At 37.6% G+C, this 17,920-nt stretch overlaps 1 protein-coding gene across 2 annotated transcripts; it reads left to right on the top strand.

Moving 5' to 3' along the window:
* Positions 1-3,275: 3,275 nt before the first annotated feature.
* LOC109241659 (5'-3' exoribonuclease 3-like) lies at positions 3,276-16,561 on the top strand. 2 transcript variants are annotated; one of them, XM_019408415.1, is made up of 22 exons: positions 3,276-3,737; positions 5,335-5,437; positions 5,868-5,944; positions 6,028-6,219; positions 6,352-6,471; positions 6,583-6,645; positions 6,929-7,078; positions 7,179-7,343; positions 8,825-8,902; positions 9,006-9,092; positions 9,736-10,077; positions 10,306-10,401; positions 11,623-11,718; positions 12,181-12,251; positions 12,583-12,711; positions 12,784-12,860; positions 13,012-13,052; positions 13,125-13,357; positions 14,339-14,443; positions 14,561-14,636; positions 15,276-15,355; positions 15,459-16,561. In XM_019408415.1, exons 1-22 carry the CDS (start codon positions 3,534-3,536, stop codon positions 16,123-16,125), a joined length of 3,252 nt encoding a protein of 1,083 aa, XP_019263960.1. In that variant the 5' UTR covers positions 3,276-3,533; the 3' UTR covers positions 16,126-16,561. The 2 variants fall into 2 exon arrangements, with proteins under 2 accessions (XP_019263960.1, XP_019263961.1); XM_019408416.1 differs by lacking the exon at positions 3,276-3,737 and having other exon boundaries at positions 5,335-5,403.
* The last annotated feature ends 1,359 nt before the right edge of the window (positions 16,562-17,920 follow it).

The following is a 17,920-nucleotide window of genomic DNA, read 5'->3' as shown; positions in this document are numbered from 1 at the left end:
TCCCAAGCCCGAGAAATGAATTTTTAAAGAAAATTGTTTTCTGAAAAATATAAAGGATTTTGAAAGTGAAATGTTATGTGAAACCTGTGGTATCGGACCCGTATTATGGTTCCGGAGCCCGGTACGGGTTCAATATGATTTATATGTGTTGTCGGTAAAGTTTGGTAAGAAACAGAGTCCCTTTGACGTGATTCGGACCTTAAATGCAAATTTGATGTTTAGAGAAGTTTTGAGAAATTTCATTGATCTTGAGGTTTAATTCGATGTTAATGATGTTATTTTGGTTATTGGAGTACACGAATAAGTCCGTATGATATTTTTAAGGTTGGGTGTATATTTGGCTAGGAGCCCCGAGGGCTCGGGTGAGTTTTGGATAGACCACGGGGTGCATTTTGAACTTAGAAAATTGCAGGTTTCATTGCTGGTATGATCAGGCCTGCAGGCTTCGCATTTGCGAAGCTTGGCTCGCAAATGTGATATCGCAAATACCAGGGCCTAGTCGCAAATGCGAACCAGCCCAGGCCTGCCTTATCTCGCAAATACGAGTTGTTATTCACAATTCCGACCTCGCAAATGCGAGGGTCCCTTTCGCAAATGAGAAAGTCCAGTTTTCATGAATGGTTCGCAAATGCGAGCCTTCTTTCGCAATTCCCAAGCTAGCAGAGGTCGGGGTTCGCAATTCCCACATCTGAGACCTGCAACTTTTATACTTAGCCGAATTTTAACCCATTTTCATATCCTCTCAAAACATAAACACACTAAGGCGATTTTCAAAGGTTTCTTCTCCTCCAAATCAATTATACGAGCGAATTGGCGGTGGAATCAAGGGATAAAGCTATAATTGAATCATGAATTGTGTTAGTGGCATCGAGGTAAGTGTTTGGTCTAACCTTAGCCTGAGGGATTAGGAGCCGTGTCTTAATTGCTACGTGTTAAATGTGGAGTACGACGTATAGGCATGGTGACGAGTATCTATACGTCGGTGTCAAGCATGCCCGCGAGTCTTGTATTATAATTGTTATGACTCCGTTGTGGTTTATTGTGCCTCACATGTTACTATCATCATTGTTCCCTTGCCGGGATGTTTGTTTTGATATTATTGTTCCCTTGTCAGGATGTTGTTGAAATATTATTGTTCCCTTACCGGGATGTTGTTATATTGCTCTTGTTCCCTTGCCGGGATGTTGTTATATTGCTCTTGTTCCCTTGCAGGGATTCTTTGTGGTTGTTGTTGAATTGTAACTGGGATCAGGTGACGCCTGCCACAAGATAAATGAAATGGGAGCGGGTGGCACGCCTGCCACGAGATATATGAAATGGGAGCGGGTGGCACGCCTGCCACGAGATAAATAAAATGGGAGCGGGTGGCACGCCTGCCACGAGATAAATGAAATGGAAGCGGGTTGCACGCCTGCCGCGAGATATATGAAATGGGAGCGGGTTGCACGCCTGCAACGAGATACATGAAATGGGAACGAGTTGCACGCCTACAACGAGATGAGAAATGAAAGTGAATTCTGTCTTTGTTTTCCTTATCCTTGTTAGTAGTTGGATTTGGTTCCTTTATAATTCTCTTGATATTCTGTTTTACCTGTTATTCCCCGAAGTATGCTTTCCCCCTCCCATCTTTACTTGTTTATTTCTGTTTTACTTTCCGCTGTATATTACATAACTGCACAGGTTTATTTGGTAATCTGGTCCTAGCCTCGTCACTACTTCGCCGAGGTTAGGCTAGGCACTTACCAGCACATGGGGTCGGTTGTGCTGATACTACACTCTGCACTCTTTTGCGCAGATCCCACTGCTGTAGACTTCGGACCGTAGATTGAGTGGTTACCTTTAGTCCACGCGGAGATCCAAGGTAGACCTGCAGGCGTCCGCAGGCCCTGGCGTCTCCCTCTACCCCTTTATTCCTGTTTCATTTCCTTAATTCAGAAACAATGTATTGTATTATTTCTTTCAGACTTTGTATGTAGTATTCTTAGATCGTTTGTGAAACTGTGACACCAATTCTGGGTAGTAGAGACTCAAACCATTATTTTGGATACATGTTCAGATATTTTATTGCTTCCCTTCCGCTTATTTAAAACTTTCCGTTGTATTCACATTATTGTTTTTAATTGCTAAAAAGGTATAAAAATGGATAAATGTAATCTGTTCAATAATTGGCTTGCCTAGCTCACATTAATAGGCGCCATCACGACTCCTAATGGCGGAAAATCCGGGTCGTGACATATATATATAGTGTTAAGAGAGATTTTGTCTTAGGAAGAAAATGACTATTTGTTTTCCTCAATCACTGCTACTATAATTCATTGCCTCCACCGTCACATTACAGCACCATACTTTTGGATTAGGGAATTTCCTCCTTTTCTGCAACTATTCATTGCCCTCAAAAGTCACACCTCTTCAATGCCTCCATTACTTACAGCATCGTTACTTACATACAACAATAAATAAGTGAGTAATTATACGTGAGGACAGAAGAAGCAAACTATTAAAAAAAAGGAGAAAATAGATAAATACAAATGCTAGTGATAGCAAGGTGCCACATCAACTTTTCTATTCCCAACCTTATATTTATATATAGATTATTTGGTCACTTGTAACCATTTCCATAATCCCAAGACCCAAGAAAAAAAACTAATGCTTTGTTAGTTTAAACCTTAATATATATAAATTTATTCGGTACGGTTCGATATTTTTTCAGTTTATTTTTATAAAATTAAAAACCTACCCTATAATTCGGTACGATTATAAGTTTATATAAAAATCTACGGTTTTACTGAAAGAAACCTAATAAGCGGTTCGTTACGATTCAGTTCGGCCGATTTAGTCTGTTTTCAAAAATCCATTGACACCACTATGTATATCTATTGTACTAAAGCTGCACGAAAATATATTGGACTAGCAAACTATAAGGGCTCGTTTGCTACAAGATATGTGGGATAATTAATCCCGAATTAAACCTGAGATGAGTTTATCTCACGTTTGGTTGGGATAAAATCACGGTATAACTAATTTCGTGATTAGCTATTCAAGATTGTAGTGTTTTTATATCGCTATGGGAGGATGGGATAACCAATCACATGATAACTAAATCCGGAATAATTAATCATGAGATAACTTGTTTCCCTCGAACGATCCCTAAATCTATAACAAGTAATCACAATCCGTACCCGGAACAGAACAATAAAAAACCGACCTATTAACGACCCTCGCTTGTGTATAGTCAGTAGTACGAAAACACCCCCACTTATTCTCCTAATCTCTTATTTCCATAAAGAGTATTATTGTCTTAATACCTCCATTCTGTGCCCTAAAGATCCATTTACTCTACTGGATCAGAAATCGGAGCCCGCCATCTCTATTCGCATATTCTTTTCCCTTAACGTCTCTCCTACTCCTATCTAGGGTTAGGGTTTGGTTTCTAAAATTGCTCCTCCTTTCGTTCAGTTCTCGATTTTAGTTTCATTGAATTTAGGACTTGTAATTGTGAAGTAAATTGAGGCGAATTTGAGATTCCCATAGCGATGGGAGTTCCAGCATTTTACCGATGGTTAGCTGAGAAGTATCAAATGGTTATTGTGGATGTGATAGAAGAAGAGGCCGTTGTTATTGAAGGCGTGAAAATTCCAGTGGATACGAGTAAACCTAATCCGAACAAAATTGAATATGATAATCTGTACCTCGATATGAATGGTATCATCCATCCATGTTTTCACCCTGAAGACAGAGTACGTTTTTTTACTCTTGATTTTGATTCAGTTAATTTCTCGTTAAATTCTGTAGCTAGTTTATTTGGGTTTAAAATTTCAGTAATAAAGTTGATAGTTTGCTTGTTATGCTTTCGAATTGTTTTTGAATGTTTGTACAATTGACTAGCAATGTGGGTACATTATGTATGGTTTGTTCAATGTTAAATTTAAAAACAAGAAGAATTTTGGGAAATTTTGTTCCCAGGTGCACCCAAGGTAGTCTATGAAGTGGGAGCAGAACCATGAGGACACTCAGGTTTGTATCCCAGCGGAGGCAAAGAACGCTACGCAATTTCTTCCCATCTGCATATGCTTGGTGGACATTTACCCGGTACCTGTGCTGGTGGGAGGTAGCAGGTCCCCGGTTGAGTAGTCGAGGTGCAACACAAGCTGGCCCAGAAACCACTGTCAATAAAAAAAAGCCAAAAAAATGTAGTTCCCGAGTGTAAGGAACAAGAAGGAAATTTTAAGCTTTTTGGTAGTTAATACGAAAATTTGCTTTTTTGTTATTTTTAACTTGGAGGCATGATGATGTCTGTCAACTTTTTCTGCTGTAATAAAATGCTAAAGAAGTGCCTCTTTAGCTGAGTCAAGAACTTTGGGACGAGCAATAATATGTCTGCTCAATGTGTATATGCCTTTTAAATAATATAAGCTGTTTATGTAGATATATCTTGTTGGTGGTGGAAAGTTGCATTGTTGGAAGTAGGTCGAGGCCATAGTAAAAATAGTCACACTATGACGAACAAGATTTATATAGTGGACCCGAGATCATTTAGGATTGAGCCATATATTGATTGATTGTTTGAAAGGATCAATTTCATTTTACTTTAAAACATGCTTGTGTATTACTTTATAGAAAAAACATGCCCGTGTATTAGTCTAGAAGATTCTATTTAAATTAAAAATGTCAAAATGGGGATCTCTCACTGCTTTGCTGCTATTTTCCTATCCATTTTATCATGGATCATATTAATTTTTGTAGCAAGAATGTATATAGAGAAAGAGTCTGGTGTTGCAAAAGGATGTGTCCATTTTGGACTAATTTTCCAGTCAGAGACTAATAGAGTTGGCCAGTTTTTGTTCAAAAGAAACAAATGTTTTCATAGAAAATGAGTTTGGGCATGCCTATCTTAGTTTTCTACTGCTTTAATGTTGCAGGTGAGAGCTTTTCTAGGGAGAAACCTATCTACTTTCACTATAGCTTTTAGATGTATAGAAATTGATAGAAGCTTCTCTTGTTGAACATGACGACGGCTTTTATTTTGTCAAAACTCTGTCTATATGTGTAATTATAGATTTCTGGACTGCCTGCATCAATGGTTGGTTCCCCTTTGGATGCCATATTTGAACTACGGAATTTGTCCAAGTATCCATCTCTCTATCCTGTTTTAATTGAAGGGGAAACATAAATAGAGCGTGGGAAAGTTGTGCTTGTTTAGTGGCCAATTTTGAATCATATTGGATACTATTGGAGGATGCTGGCTTTTTGGTTTTTGTCTGTGTGATGACTGATGTGTATGCTATTTCCATCTCTTCTGCATTGTCTTCTAGCTTACTATACTTTCTTATGCAGCCCTCTCCAACGACATTTGAGGAGGTCTTTCAGTGCATGTTTGACTACATAGACAGGCTTTTCTCTATGGTGCGTCCTCGAAAGCTGCTATATATGGCTATTGGTGGGTAATAAGGTCAAAATGCCTTTTAATGATAGTATGGATGATGTATTTAGGATAAAATGTATTTCAGAACAGGAAGTTGAATGATGGAAAAGAAAAATCTTTTCAAAATTTTGCAAGTAGGAAATAAAGGAAAATGGTATTGCAAAAGGGATTTAACATGCATGTTAATTTACTCCTTAAAACCGATTTCCTACTTCTAAGATCATAACCCCCCCTCTCTATAGGTTTGAATTATGTCTCAATTTCATTCATCATCATTTTTTTTTTATCAAATTATGTCTCATATTCATAGCTTCGACATGTATATACGTGCACACATTTCCATTTCTGATATTTTGATATCCTTTACAGTTAATCGGCGTATTTAACATATTTATAAGTCGATTGTTCTATTTCAGTTCTAATTATTGATTGATATTTGTGGTAGATGGTGTTGCACCTAGGGCAAAAATGAATCAGCAGAGATCTAGACGTTTTAGAGCAGCAAAAGATGCAGCAGATGCGGTACATGCACTATTGAATTTCTCTAGGGATATATTGTCAACTTCGAAATGTTTTAGGGTTCTATCTCATCGAATCATTTTTAGGCAGCCGAGGAGGCAAAGCTGCGGGAGGAATTCGAGAGAGAGGGCAGGAAACTTCCCCCTAAACAAGAATCACAAGTTTTTGATTCAAATGTCATCACTCCTGGGACTCCATTCATGGGCACATTATCAATCGCTCTTCAGTACTACATTCATCTTAGACTAAACCATGATCCAGGATGGAAAAACGTTAAGGTATCCTGGATGCAAATCCTTTCTGTTTCTAGTTTTCATTGTCTTTTTGTTTTCTCTGAATGCTCTTTTGTGTTTGCCCTGTCTACGATGTTGAACTTATTCCGTGCTTATTATTTCAACTACTGTTTGAAGGTTATACTTTCTGATGCAAATGTTCCTGGTGAAGGGGAGCATAAAATTATGTCCTATATTCGCCTTCAAAGAAATCTTCCTGGTTATGACCCAAATACACGCCATTGTCTTTATGGTTTGGTATGTCTTATCTTTTGAATTACTTGCAATTTGCATTCAGAACACTTCTCTGTGATTTCTTGAAGTTAATGTTAGACAACTTATATATCTGATTCTGGTTCCACATTACAGGATGCAGATCTAATCATGTTGGGTTTGGCTACTCATGAAGTTCACTTCTCGATACTGAGAGAGGTTTAATGTTCGACTTATGTTCTCTAGTTACGCATGTGAACATTTTGGTTTTAAATGATTTTGAAAAGAAAACTTTAGTTTTTATGTTCACAAAGAACCCTATTTTTCTATAAGGGCTCACAAAGAACCCTCGCTTTCCCTCATTGTTCTTAAAATTGTTGAGATTGGTTCTGGTTCTTCTTCAGCATAACATTTTGTCATATTGTGTATCTCTTTTTAGAAGTCTTATGTTCTGTCTTTTACTTTGCCTCTTATTTTGACGAATCTTGCATCTCTACATCAGGTTGTATTTACTCCAGGTCAGCAGGATAAGTGTTTCCTTTGTGGTCAAATGGGTCACTTAGCTGCAGATTGCGAAGGAAAGGCAAAACGAAAAGCAGGAGAATTTGATGAGAAAGGCGATGCTGAGGTCGTGGCAAAAAAACCTTTCCAGGTAACATTTGAGTTTTCTGTGTACGAAGCATAGATTTTTAAGATGTTATTCTCAAGTAATATCTGGAATTCACTTTCCTAATCTTGTGCATCTGTTGCAGTTCCTCAACATATGGACTTTGCGGGAGTATTTAGAATATGATATGAGAATTCCGAATCCTCCATTTGAGATTGATCTCGAGCGGATCATTGATGACTTCATATTTATTTGTTTCTTTGTTGGCAATGATTTTCTCCCACATATGCCTACACTTGAGATCCGTGAGGTCTGTACTTTCTGGATTTTGGTTTTCCTTGTTTTCTATATCTTATAGCCGTGCCTTTGCCCCCGAACTGTACTTGTGAGTTGTGACTAGCTAAACAAAAGAAGTAAAATAAAACCAAGTTTTATATTGTACACTTACCACGAATAAAGATTTGTATCATGCGGTGTTGTCTTTCTCTTTTGTTGAGCCAATCATTTGTTACATATTTAAAACTAAACTTAAGATTTAGATTCCAAGATTCCGAGTGCTAACTTTGATGGAAAGCTCAATTAGTGATATTTCAATAGGTAAGAGGTGGTCTGTGGCGAATACATTTTGGGGAAAACTGGTCACAGGAACTCCTCCATTATGCTTAGAGGGTGTTTGGCTAAAGCTTATAAGCTGGTCAAACTGGCTTATAAGCACCTTTTGACTTATCTACGCGTTTGGTAAACACCCAAAGTGCTTTTAAGCCAAGTGCTTATAAGCTAAAATCAGCCATAAGTCATAAGTTGGTCACCCCCAACTTATCGCTTTTCAGCTTATAACCTTTTTAAGTTTGACCAAGACTTTTAGTAGTTTATCCTTAATAATATTTTTTAATTCACAAAATATTTTTCCCAAAATAAATTTTCCAACTTTCTCTTCATTCCATATTCATTTTTCATCTTTTTCTTTACAAAGAAATTTTTTAATTTAGAATCTTTTGTAAAGTTTTGAGGATATTTTAGTCATTTTAACAAAAAATAGGTTGTCTACACTTCTCTACCAAACACATCAACTGGTCATTGTCAAATTTCAGCACGTCTATCCAAACACGTAAATGCTTATTTAAAAAATCAGTTTTAGCACTTAAAAATGCTTTTCACCACTTCAAACTTATCAACTATTTATAATAAGCTAATCCAAACGGGCTCTTAATAGATCTTAATAGCCTACTGTTGCGATAATGATATGTTGATTGGCCTTGAAGGACAAACTGTGAAAATGATAAGAGGAATAGATGACATAAATTGTTATTTATCATCACACGTGTGGGTAACTGATCTATATGAAAGGAACACGTGTTAACCTTTTCAGTTAGATGAAAAGCTAGCGTAGGAGCATTTATGTATTAAATGGTGCTACATGCCTCTAGAATAGGCAAAACATTGCGTTGTATAGTCGAAAGAGAACTAACAGCTGAAAGGTAAGAAAGATCAAAACAACTAATGATGATCTGGAGGTTTTAACTTGCCAGCTTGGAAAGATCTCTTCTCCCATGTTTTAGCACATGGCTGGCCACTGATTAATCACTTCTCTTTCTGTTTCCCCTCTTCTGCTAGATAACATGAACTTATAAATTTTCTTGATGTTTTGGAGAATCTGTTTGATGTATATTCTTATTGGAACGCAGTAATAAGGTCTCTATCCCCCTTAGAATCCTTAGAATCGTCTATTGGATATTTTGGGAAGATTGTGCTATGATTTTCTTCATTTTTGTTTATATTCCTTCTGTTCAGGGTGCAATAAACTTGTTGCTGGCTGTTTATAAGAAGGAGTTTAAGTCTATGGGAGGGTATCTAACTGATGGTAGTCAGGTATTTGGTTGTTTGCTAAATTTCCTGGTTAAAATCCATATACCAAGTTATTCTTGGAACTTTTACTTATATCTGTGATTTGATTCATTTACTACTTTTCCAGCCAAATCTTAGCAGGGTGGAGCATTTTATTCAGGCTGTGGGATCGTTTGAAGATAAGATATTCCAGAAAAGAGCTCGCTTACATCAGGTCTGCTCTTGTCTGATCATTCCTTGCATTTTCTTCTAAACTTAAACAAAGAACCTACCTTCATTGCCTTTAGTTTATTGCAGAACATTTTCTTTTGATTTTGAACTTGAGTAGTATCTTAACATGAAAAGGTTAACTTGCTGCTCTGTCCTGTTTCCGTCATCAATTAAGAAATTGATAACGAGACGAGGACAAAAAAGAGGAAAGGAGAGTGGAATTTCTTGGGACTCTCATGATCTGTGAAAAACCCTTGTAGCAGTGTTAGTGCACTAATTTGTTTTTCAAAATGTTGTTGTAAATTTAGTGGTGACTTTACTGCTAGCTTCAATACAGAGTTACCATTATTCAAAGTGTTATTCTACAATTAAACCTTTCTATTCTATTCTATGCAAAATCTTCTTTGAAATGATGCTTTCGATCATTTTTTTGTTCTCAATGCTTTGGATCATTTTTTGTTCTCAATGCTTTCGATCATTTTTTGTTCTCTAGCTCTCTGAAGTATCCTTGCTTGGAGCTAGGGCTTTGCCCTTTTGATTGCTTCCTAGTCACATTATCTATTAGAAGAGGTATTTTTGAGTGCCGGCCTCCTATTGCATGTAACTGGGACCTACAGTTCACTTTTATGTGGTTTTATTTCTTCCAGAGACAATCTGAGAGAATCAAGCGTGAAAAGGCCCAGTTAAAAAGAGGAGATGACTCCGCTCCTCAAGCTGAACCTGAATCTTTGGTTCCAGTTGCTCGGTTCGGTGGTTCGCGGCTTGCTTCAGGTCCTTCGCCTTCTCCCTATCAACCGGGGGGAACTTCAAGACGTGACCAACTTCGGCATGGCACATCAAGTCTTTCCATCCTTGACATTCAGAGCGAGCACTCTGGGACTGTTGATGAAAAAGGATCTGTTGCTCGTGCCAAAAAAGTTGCACGTTTAAGTTCTGGGGCCACGATAGGAGCTGCAATTGTTGAAGCTGAGAATAGCCTTGAAATAGAAGTATGTTTTCCTTCTTAGGCAGGGGCATTTTCAATGTAATTCTTAGTCCAGCCATTCGTTAGGACTAACTAGTATCTGATGGACTTAGCTTTGTTTAGCTGTCTTATAGGAGTGTATAATGTTATACCATTATTTAACCTATTGTTCTTGATTTTCTGCATGTATTGCTTTCATTCCTTTGACATTTTTGAATATCATCTAACACAATTCTTTTGGTTGTGACATCAGGTTTTAGAAAACAAAGAAGAGCTGAAAACAAAACTAAACAAGTTGATCCGCGAGAAGAATGACGTTTTTAATTCAGAGCATCCTGAGGAAGACAAGGTGCGAAAATAGCATATTTCCCATAAGCTTTTACGGACTTTAAGGTCAAGTTGGTAGTAGCATAAGGGCTGGAGGTGATCCAAGAGTTTAGGAAAAGAAATTTTACTGAAAGCTGCTATTTGGTCGCATTATAATATATATGGCTCTTGGAAAATGCTACTCCATGCGGCATCTTTAAAATCCACATACTATTTATGTAGTCAAACAATTGGATTTTTTGAGTTTTGGAGTTGATAATTATAACATTTGTGATGTAATTCAAAACCAATAATTTTGATTTTATGAGAGTGAAATCCACTCACTATTAGTGAGATTTCCAGTCAAAGCCTATACCAATTGTCAAATTCTTAGCTATAATATACAAGTCAGAAAGTGATGCATTTGGCACATGTAGGGCCCGAAAAACCAAAACCAACCAAGCGTCAGCATGAGCTTTTCAAGTTTGTCTGGAAGTTGATCTGCAGAAGAAGCCTTAGAATCAGTTTAGTGTAGAAAATCGTTAAAATGTCTGTGTTGGTGAATTAATATGGTAAATGCAAGGTATGCTGGATTCACTGTTAGACATCATGCAGTTTGTAAGAAGAACAAGGACATACTTGTGTCTTTTGAAATTGTAATATGGCTATTAGCCTATTACACACCCTTTGTGCTAAAACATATATGTGAGATAGTTACTTCTCTAAAAATGCAAGATATGCTGGGGTGATCTAGCTAAACGTATTTCCATAGGAATACATGATGGTAATCACTTTTGCCTTATTGTTAAATTTAAAAGCACTGCTGCGAAATGCTCTGAGAGTATGATGATTATCAAGAATACATGAAAGTACATGTGTTCCACCTAAGTACCTGAGATTGTGATCACGGAATGCTTGGGAGGCATTTTAACGGTTATTAAAATACAGCGCCCCAATGCCAAACAGCCCAACTACAACAACAACAACAACAACTACCCAGTATAGTCCCACAAGGTGGGGTCTGGGGAGGGTAATACGTACACAGGCCTTACCCCTACCCGAAAGGGCAGAGAGGCTGTTTCCAGTCGACCCTCGGCTCAGGAAAACAGCCCAACTAAGGCTGGTTTTTTTTCCTTTCGATTTTAATCTTTAGGAACTTATAATTCTTGATATTTATCAAAATGACAACAAGTCAAATGTTGCAATTTGATATTGTTGTCGTTTACAGATTTATATTGAATTGCAATCTGATTTTTATTTACAGATCAAACTGGGAGTGCCAGGGTGGAAGGAAAGGTATTATGAGGAAAAATTTTCTGCGAAGACACCTGAGGAGATGGAAGAAGTACGAAAGGACGTTGTAAGTTATCTTAAACTTGAGTAGCATCTATACTGATGAAGGTAACACGTTTGGATGGTTGGAACTTTAAAACTCGACATCTTCAATTTGATAATCTGGCGCATGAGTTAAACATGGTGCATATGTAGTTCAATTTACTTTTAGATATCAGAATATCCGATACTTTTGAGCTATTTTTCCACGTGAGAGGCGCACTCTGATGGCTTTTATAGTATTAGATGGGTCTCGAATAGATCAATGCCTTGTAGTTTCTAGATTCCCCAATGCTATATTTAGACTCAACCATGATAGGGGCCTAAAATGACTGCACGATTCAGCTCTTGAGGCTAAAATCCATGGATTGTTTTCTCGATGAATTGTTGGCCGTCTTAGCCAATTGAGCAAGATTTAGTTTTGTTTATACATCTGCATCCATAAGAAGGTGATTTCAGTCTCATCTTAACTTGGTTTTCATCTTATTAGGTCCTGAAATACACAGAAGGGCTGTGCTGGGTTATGCACTATTATTATGAAGGTGTTTGTTCCTGGCAGTGGTAAATTTTCCCTTTGTGATGCTGGAATTTTTTCGTGCGTGCATGTGGATCTATGATATCATATGAATGATGTGCTAACTAATATCATTGTGCATAGGTCTTTGCATAATATGTTAAGTTCTGTCCACATTTGCTCGTCATATTTTTTTATAATTGATAATTTTATCTTTTACTTAACATGCTATATTTTGTGCTTCATGTTTCCATGGAGAATGTTTTTTCTTATTCTTCTTCTACTTTAAACACTGGAACGATCATTGTGCTAGTGATGAAAAATGATCTGGACATTGATCTTGTTCCCGGTTTCATTGCTTAAGTTTTTCCGCTGCAGGTTTTATCCTTATCATTATGCTCCTTTTGCTTCTGACCTCAAGGATCTTGGGGAGTTGAATATCACCTTTGAACTAGGTTCTCCATTCAAACCATTCAATCAGCTGTTAGGAGTTTTTCCTGCTGCCAGGTTTATACCTCACTTTTTGTGTTTCTCAAACTATATGTCTTCCTTGAGGGTGCTGACTGGTTTTATATGCAGTGCACATGCTCTTCCTTTACAGTACAGGCAATTGATGACAGACCCAAACTCGCCCATTATTGATTTTTATCCTACTGGTACGTCATGTTGTTTTTTGTTTAAGTAACTAATTGTAAATCTATTAAACTACTTAATTATAAAGGATGACATGTATCTCATTTGCTGGTATAGTCTTGCTTAAAGTTCTTTATCTCTAATTGAAATCTCATACCTTAATGTTGTTGACAGATTTTGCGGTGGACATGAATGGGAAGCGCTTTTCATGGCAGGTACTTGTTAAAATAATTTTCTTAAGTACAGTATTCTCGTATTTTTGTACTGACATCTTTCTTAATGTGAAGGGTATTGCCAAGCTACCTTTCATTGATGAAGCCCGGCTCCTTGCAGAGGTTGCAAAAGTCGAACATACCTTGACGGAGGAAGAAGCACGAAGAAATAGTGTGATGAATGATATGCTTTTTGTATCATTATCTCACCCTTTATCTCCATACATTTTTTCTCTTGATGATCGTTGTAAGCAGCTTACAGACTATGAACGTGTTGAAGTCAAGGAGCGCTTGGACCCAAAATCAAGGTTTGTTTTGCTACATGACCTATGTGTAAATGAACTGCCTATTAATTTGGACTTTGAAGGACATTAACTAAAGTTGAAAAGAAAATGTTACTGAAAATGAAAATTCAGAGCATTTCTTGTTTAAATTTGGCGTCTCATTTTTCAATTTTCTGTGGAGGTGTATTGATATTCAAATTCTGCTCATCTTGTCCTGCTCATCCCATTATCTGGATTATCTACGAAACCCATCTGTTCCTTACTACTGTGTTTATAAAATTTGTGAATTTAGAATCTTAAATCATCTACCAGGATATTTGGAAACAATTGCTGCTTCCCCTCCTCATACACAGGAACATGTATTGAATACTTCCTTAAATTTACTCACCCTTTATGCTGTTGTTCAACTCTTTATCTGGATGCTATGTGAAGCTATCTATTCCTTATGGTATTCTTAAATTTATTTAAACTTGAATCTTGTTTCATCTACCGGTATATGTGAATCTTGTTTCATCTACTGGTATATGTGAAGACAATTGATCTTGCTCAAATCACACACATGCAGGTGCATGTGAATATAAAAATGGAAACTACGTATTGCTGTTGCTAATGGTGTAGATATATTTATCAGTCTGAGCATAGGAGTGGCTTTTTTGTGGGGGGGTGAGGGGGGGGGGGGGGTAATCATGTCAAAGACAGATGGTCGTATCTCCAATTTTCTTAGAGGTTTACTATGGAGCTTCTTGTTATGTTTGTCATTTGTTATCCAAGTTTTTACTAGTTACTCATCCCGGACACCTTTTATCGTAATTTGAAGTCTAAGTCTCCTATTTCTGGTCTAGGTCCTGGCTTTTCCTTTTTCTAAATGATTCTTCTGTTTTTAGTCTTTTTCTGCATACTAAATCGACATTGCCACTATTGTCTATTGTGATAAAACCTAGCTCGATTCTCAATTGTTAAAAGTCCTTGGTGGACTCTTCTGATTTTTTCTAGCGGTGCATGCAGTGGTGGGATGAATGGCTACATATCCCTTTGCATGGGAGATCCTTGTCCTCCAATATTTAGATCACCTATTGATGGGCTGGAAGATATTATGGACAATCAAGTCATGTAAGAAACCTAGCTATTGACTGCAGCATTTGTATACCAATTGACGTTACTGACCAGCTGTTAGTGTTTTTAAAAAATAATAATTTCTGATCAGCTTTCTGGGTCTTGCATTTTCAGATGTGCAATATACAGACTCCCGGACCCCCATAAGCATATCACACGGCCACCTAAAGGGGTTATTTTCCCAAAGAAGGTAATCCGATGCGAGAGAACCACACTTTATACCCTGTCCTTGACTAGAAGGATATCCTAAGATTTTTTTTGTGAATGCTTCCTCTGTCCCATATTCTTTTTTCCGTTGTTAATTTTTCAATAATCAAACCAGCTATTGGTCAAACGCCTTTTTTGATTTATTTATTACAATATCCAAATTTCTAATTCCTTTGCATGGTAGTACATATCCCATAATTTATAATTGCTTCTTTTTTCATAGTATGTAAACAATTTGAGTCCTAAATGACTTCGACTAAATCCTAGTGTGATCTTTGAAACTCAAATCTGGGAAAATTATGGGCAGCAGGAGTCCATGAAAGTGATTTTCCTGAAGCATAATTTAATAAAGGACTGGTATGTTGAGGACAACCTAAAGATGTGTATTCCTGTGCTTTTTTTTTCTTCATGAAAGAGAATCTCATTTTATTATGTAGGGGTAGACAATGGTTGTTGTAAGTATCCTAATGTTCCTAATCATACAGGACTTTTATTGAATTTAAAAAAAACAGTTGTTTTTTATGTGCCCGTTGTTCAGCCTATTGAAGTAAAAAACATCTCCTCCCGAGCGTATGATTTGCCATTTTCGTTTCCTCACTAATGCTGCTTTGTTACCATGCAGTTGGTCACATTTGGTGATATAAAACCTGATCCCGTGTTGTGGCATGAGGATTCTGGGAGGAAACCTTGGGAAAATGGAAGGTATGTTGCTATATGTTGATTGGATGAAGATGTCGAATAATGCAATCAGTTAGTATGTCTATTTTGTCCATTCGATTTTATGTTGCTGTGTACTTCGTTTCAGGAACCAACACCCTGGTGGAAACTCTGGTCGTCACGTTGGAGAGGCAGCACACAGGCTGGTGGCTAATAGTTTGCAGATGAGGAGCGGTCATGGTGATTATGCACATGCTCAACCTGCAGCATATCCTGCTACACATGGTCCTTTTCCTTCCTCTCACAGATACAATGGTCAGGAACATGTTCGGGCTAGTTTTGGGTATGCCGCTCGAGATGACACAGCTGCGCCGTATCACTATGATCATAGTTATAACCAATCATATGTCCCAGCTGCTGTTGATCCTTATAGTAGGCCACCTCCTCTGTATGAGAGGGGTGGCCGACCTGTCCCTCCCAGCAGGGATTATCATAGACATGGACATCACACTGCTGTGGTCCCGCAAAATGTTGGATATGGTTATTCCTCTCATGCCACTCGTGCGCAGCATGTCAGCCAAACACCAATACCACCCGATGCTCATTTTCACCAGCAGCAGAGTGGATATGACAATTACACGAGTTATCAACCTTATGTGGCAGGAAGCTATAACCAACGGGGTGGTGGATGGACCCCTCAAGTTAGCCAAAATGTTGCTCGAGGGTATAGTAATCCACGTCCTTCCAGTAATCACTTCTCGGCATTGGGAAGAGGAAGAGATAGAAGGCCCCCATCTTCAGGCCATAACCGTTAGAGGTGTCATCATCTTAGCCACATCGACATAGGACAGAAGAGTCACTGCTGCAAAGAAGTGAGAAATCTTGCAAGTAATGGGCATGTAGATCGAAGAAGAAAAAGAAAAAGGAGTTAGAGAACAAACAGATGTTGCTTGTCAATGTGCAAGTTCAGGCGACTTTCTGGTGCTTGTCAGCACGGTAATGTTGTACAATATAGGTCTCTAGCACAGAACTTTACTGGTATTCTTTTCTCTTCCTTCCAATATTAGATGTAGTTGAGCTTCATTTATTTGAGAAATTACACTGTATTCCATAAAGGTCAATGTTGGATGAATAAAGGTGATGTAATTTTCTCATGAACTATGAGCTTTATTTGTAATTCCTTTCTATTTTGGTTTATTCAGAGAAACTTTGATGTAATATTCTTTCCTATGCATCTAAAATTTGGATATCCGCCTAATTTTCAGTTTTTTTTTTTGCTCTGAAATGTCAAAAACCGAGGAATGGTTATGCTGAAGCCATGACGATTGTGCATTAGCTCATTTTTTATGGTCTCGCAAAATTTTAGACTATTCGGAACTGATAGTAGCACAAAAATTTGGAAATCGGTCTGATTCTAGTTTTTTGACCCTAAAATGCCAAAAAACAAGGAATGGTCATACCGAAGCCATGACTATTATTCATAAGGATATTTTTTATGGCCCCATAAAATTTTAGGCGATTTGGATCCGACAATCCAAATTCATGCAGATAGTGTGGGAACTATAACACACGAAAATTTGAAAATCGGTCTTTTAGTTTTTTTGCACTAAAATACAAAACGAGAAATGGACATACCGAAGCCATTACTATTATTCATTAGGTCATCTTTATGGCCCCACCAATTTTTAGGCGATTCGGATCCGGTAGCCTGAATTCATGCAAATCGCATGGACCATAACATACGAAAATTTAGAAATCGGCCTGAATTCAATTTTTTTTTACCTTAAAATACCAAAAAACGAGGAACGGTCATGCCGAAATCATAACTATTGTTCATTAGATCATTTTTATGGCATCACAACAATTTAGACGATTCGGATCAGTTATCCTGGATTCATGCAGATGGCGTGGATTATAACACACGAAAATTGTTCATTAAGTCATTTTTTATGCTCCGGCAAAATTTTAGGCGATTCGAGTCAAGTAATCTAGATATAGCACACGAAAATTTGGAAATCGGTCCGGATTACACATTTTTTGCCCTAAAATGCCAAAAAAGAGTAATGATCATGCCGGTAGTTTGGCTTCATGCAAATAGCATTGATCGCACACGAAAATTTAGAAATCTGCCCAAATTCGAAATTGACCCTACAATGCCAAAAAATGAGGAACGGTCATGTTGAAGCCATGACTACTGTTCATTAGGTCATTTTTTATGGCCCCGCAAAATTTTAGGCGATTCGGATTTGGTAACCCGGATTCATGCAGATGGCGTGGACTATAAACATGAAAATTTGAAAATCGGCCCGAATTTAAGTTTTTTTGGCCCAAAAATGCCAAAAAGAGGAACAGTCATGCTGAAGCCATAACTATTGTTCATTAGGTCATTTTTTATGGTCCCGCAAAACGAGAATTTGGAAATTGGCGAGAATTTTAATTTTTTGGCCCTAAAATGTCAAAAGATGAGAAATGGTCATGCTGAAGCCATGACTATTGTTTATTAGGTCATTTTTTATGGCCCTTAAAATTGTAGGCGACTCGGATCCGGTAGTCCGCATGCAATTTTTTGGCCCAAAAAGGACAAAATAGAGGAACGGTCATGCCGAAGCC

The sequence above is a fragment of the Nicotiana attenuata genome, unplaced genomic scaffold, assembly GCF_001879085.1.
Source record: "Nicotiana attenuata strain UT unplaced genomic scaffold, NIATTr2, whole genome shotgun sequence".
NCBI classification, from domain to species: Eukaryota; Viridiplantae; Streptophyta; class Magnoliopsida; order Solanales; family Solanaceae; genus Nicotiana; species Nicotiana attenuata.
Note: the sequence above shows the minus strand (reverse complement) of the source record. Positions and strands in the feature narration are given on the sequence as shown.

Bases quoted from the DNA above. Each gene is read 5' to 3' on its own strand.
- LOC109241659 (XM_019408415.1), top strand. From the start codon at position 3,534: ATGGGAGTTCCAGCATTTTACCGATGGTTAGCTGAGAAGTATCAAATG. The intron at 6,220-6,351 runs GTATCCTGGATG...TACTGTTTGAAG, and splicing joins CAGGATGGAAAAACGTTAAG to GTTATACTTTCTGATGCAAA. The intron at 13,358-14,338 runs GTTTGTTTTGCT...CGGTGCATGCAG, and splicing joins CGCTTGGACCCAAAATCAAG to TGGTGGGATGAATGGCTACA.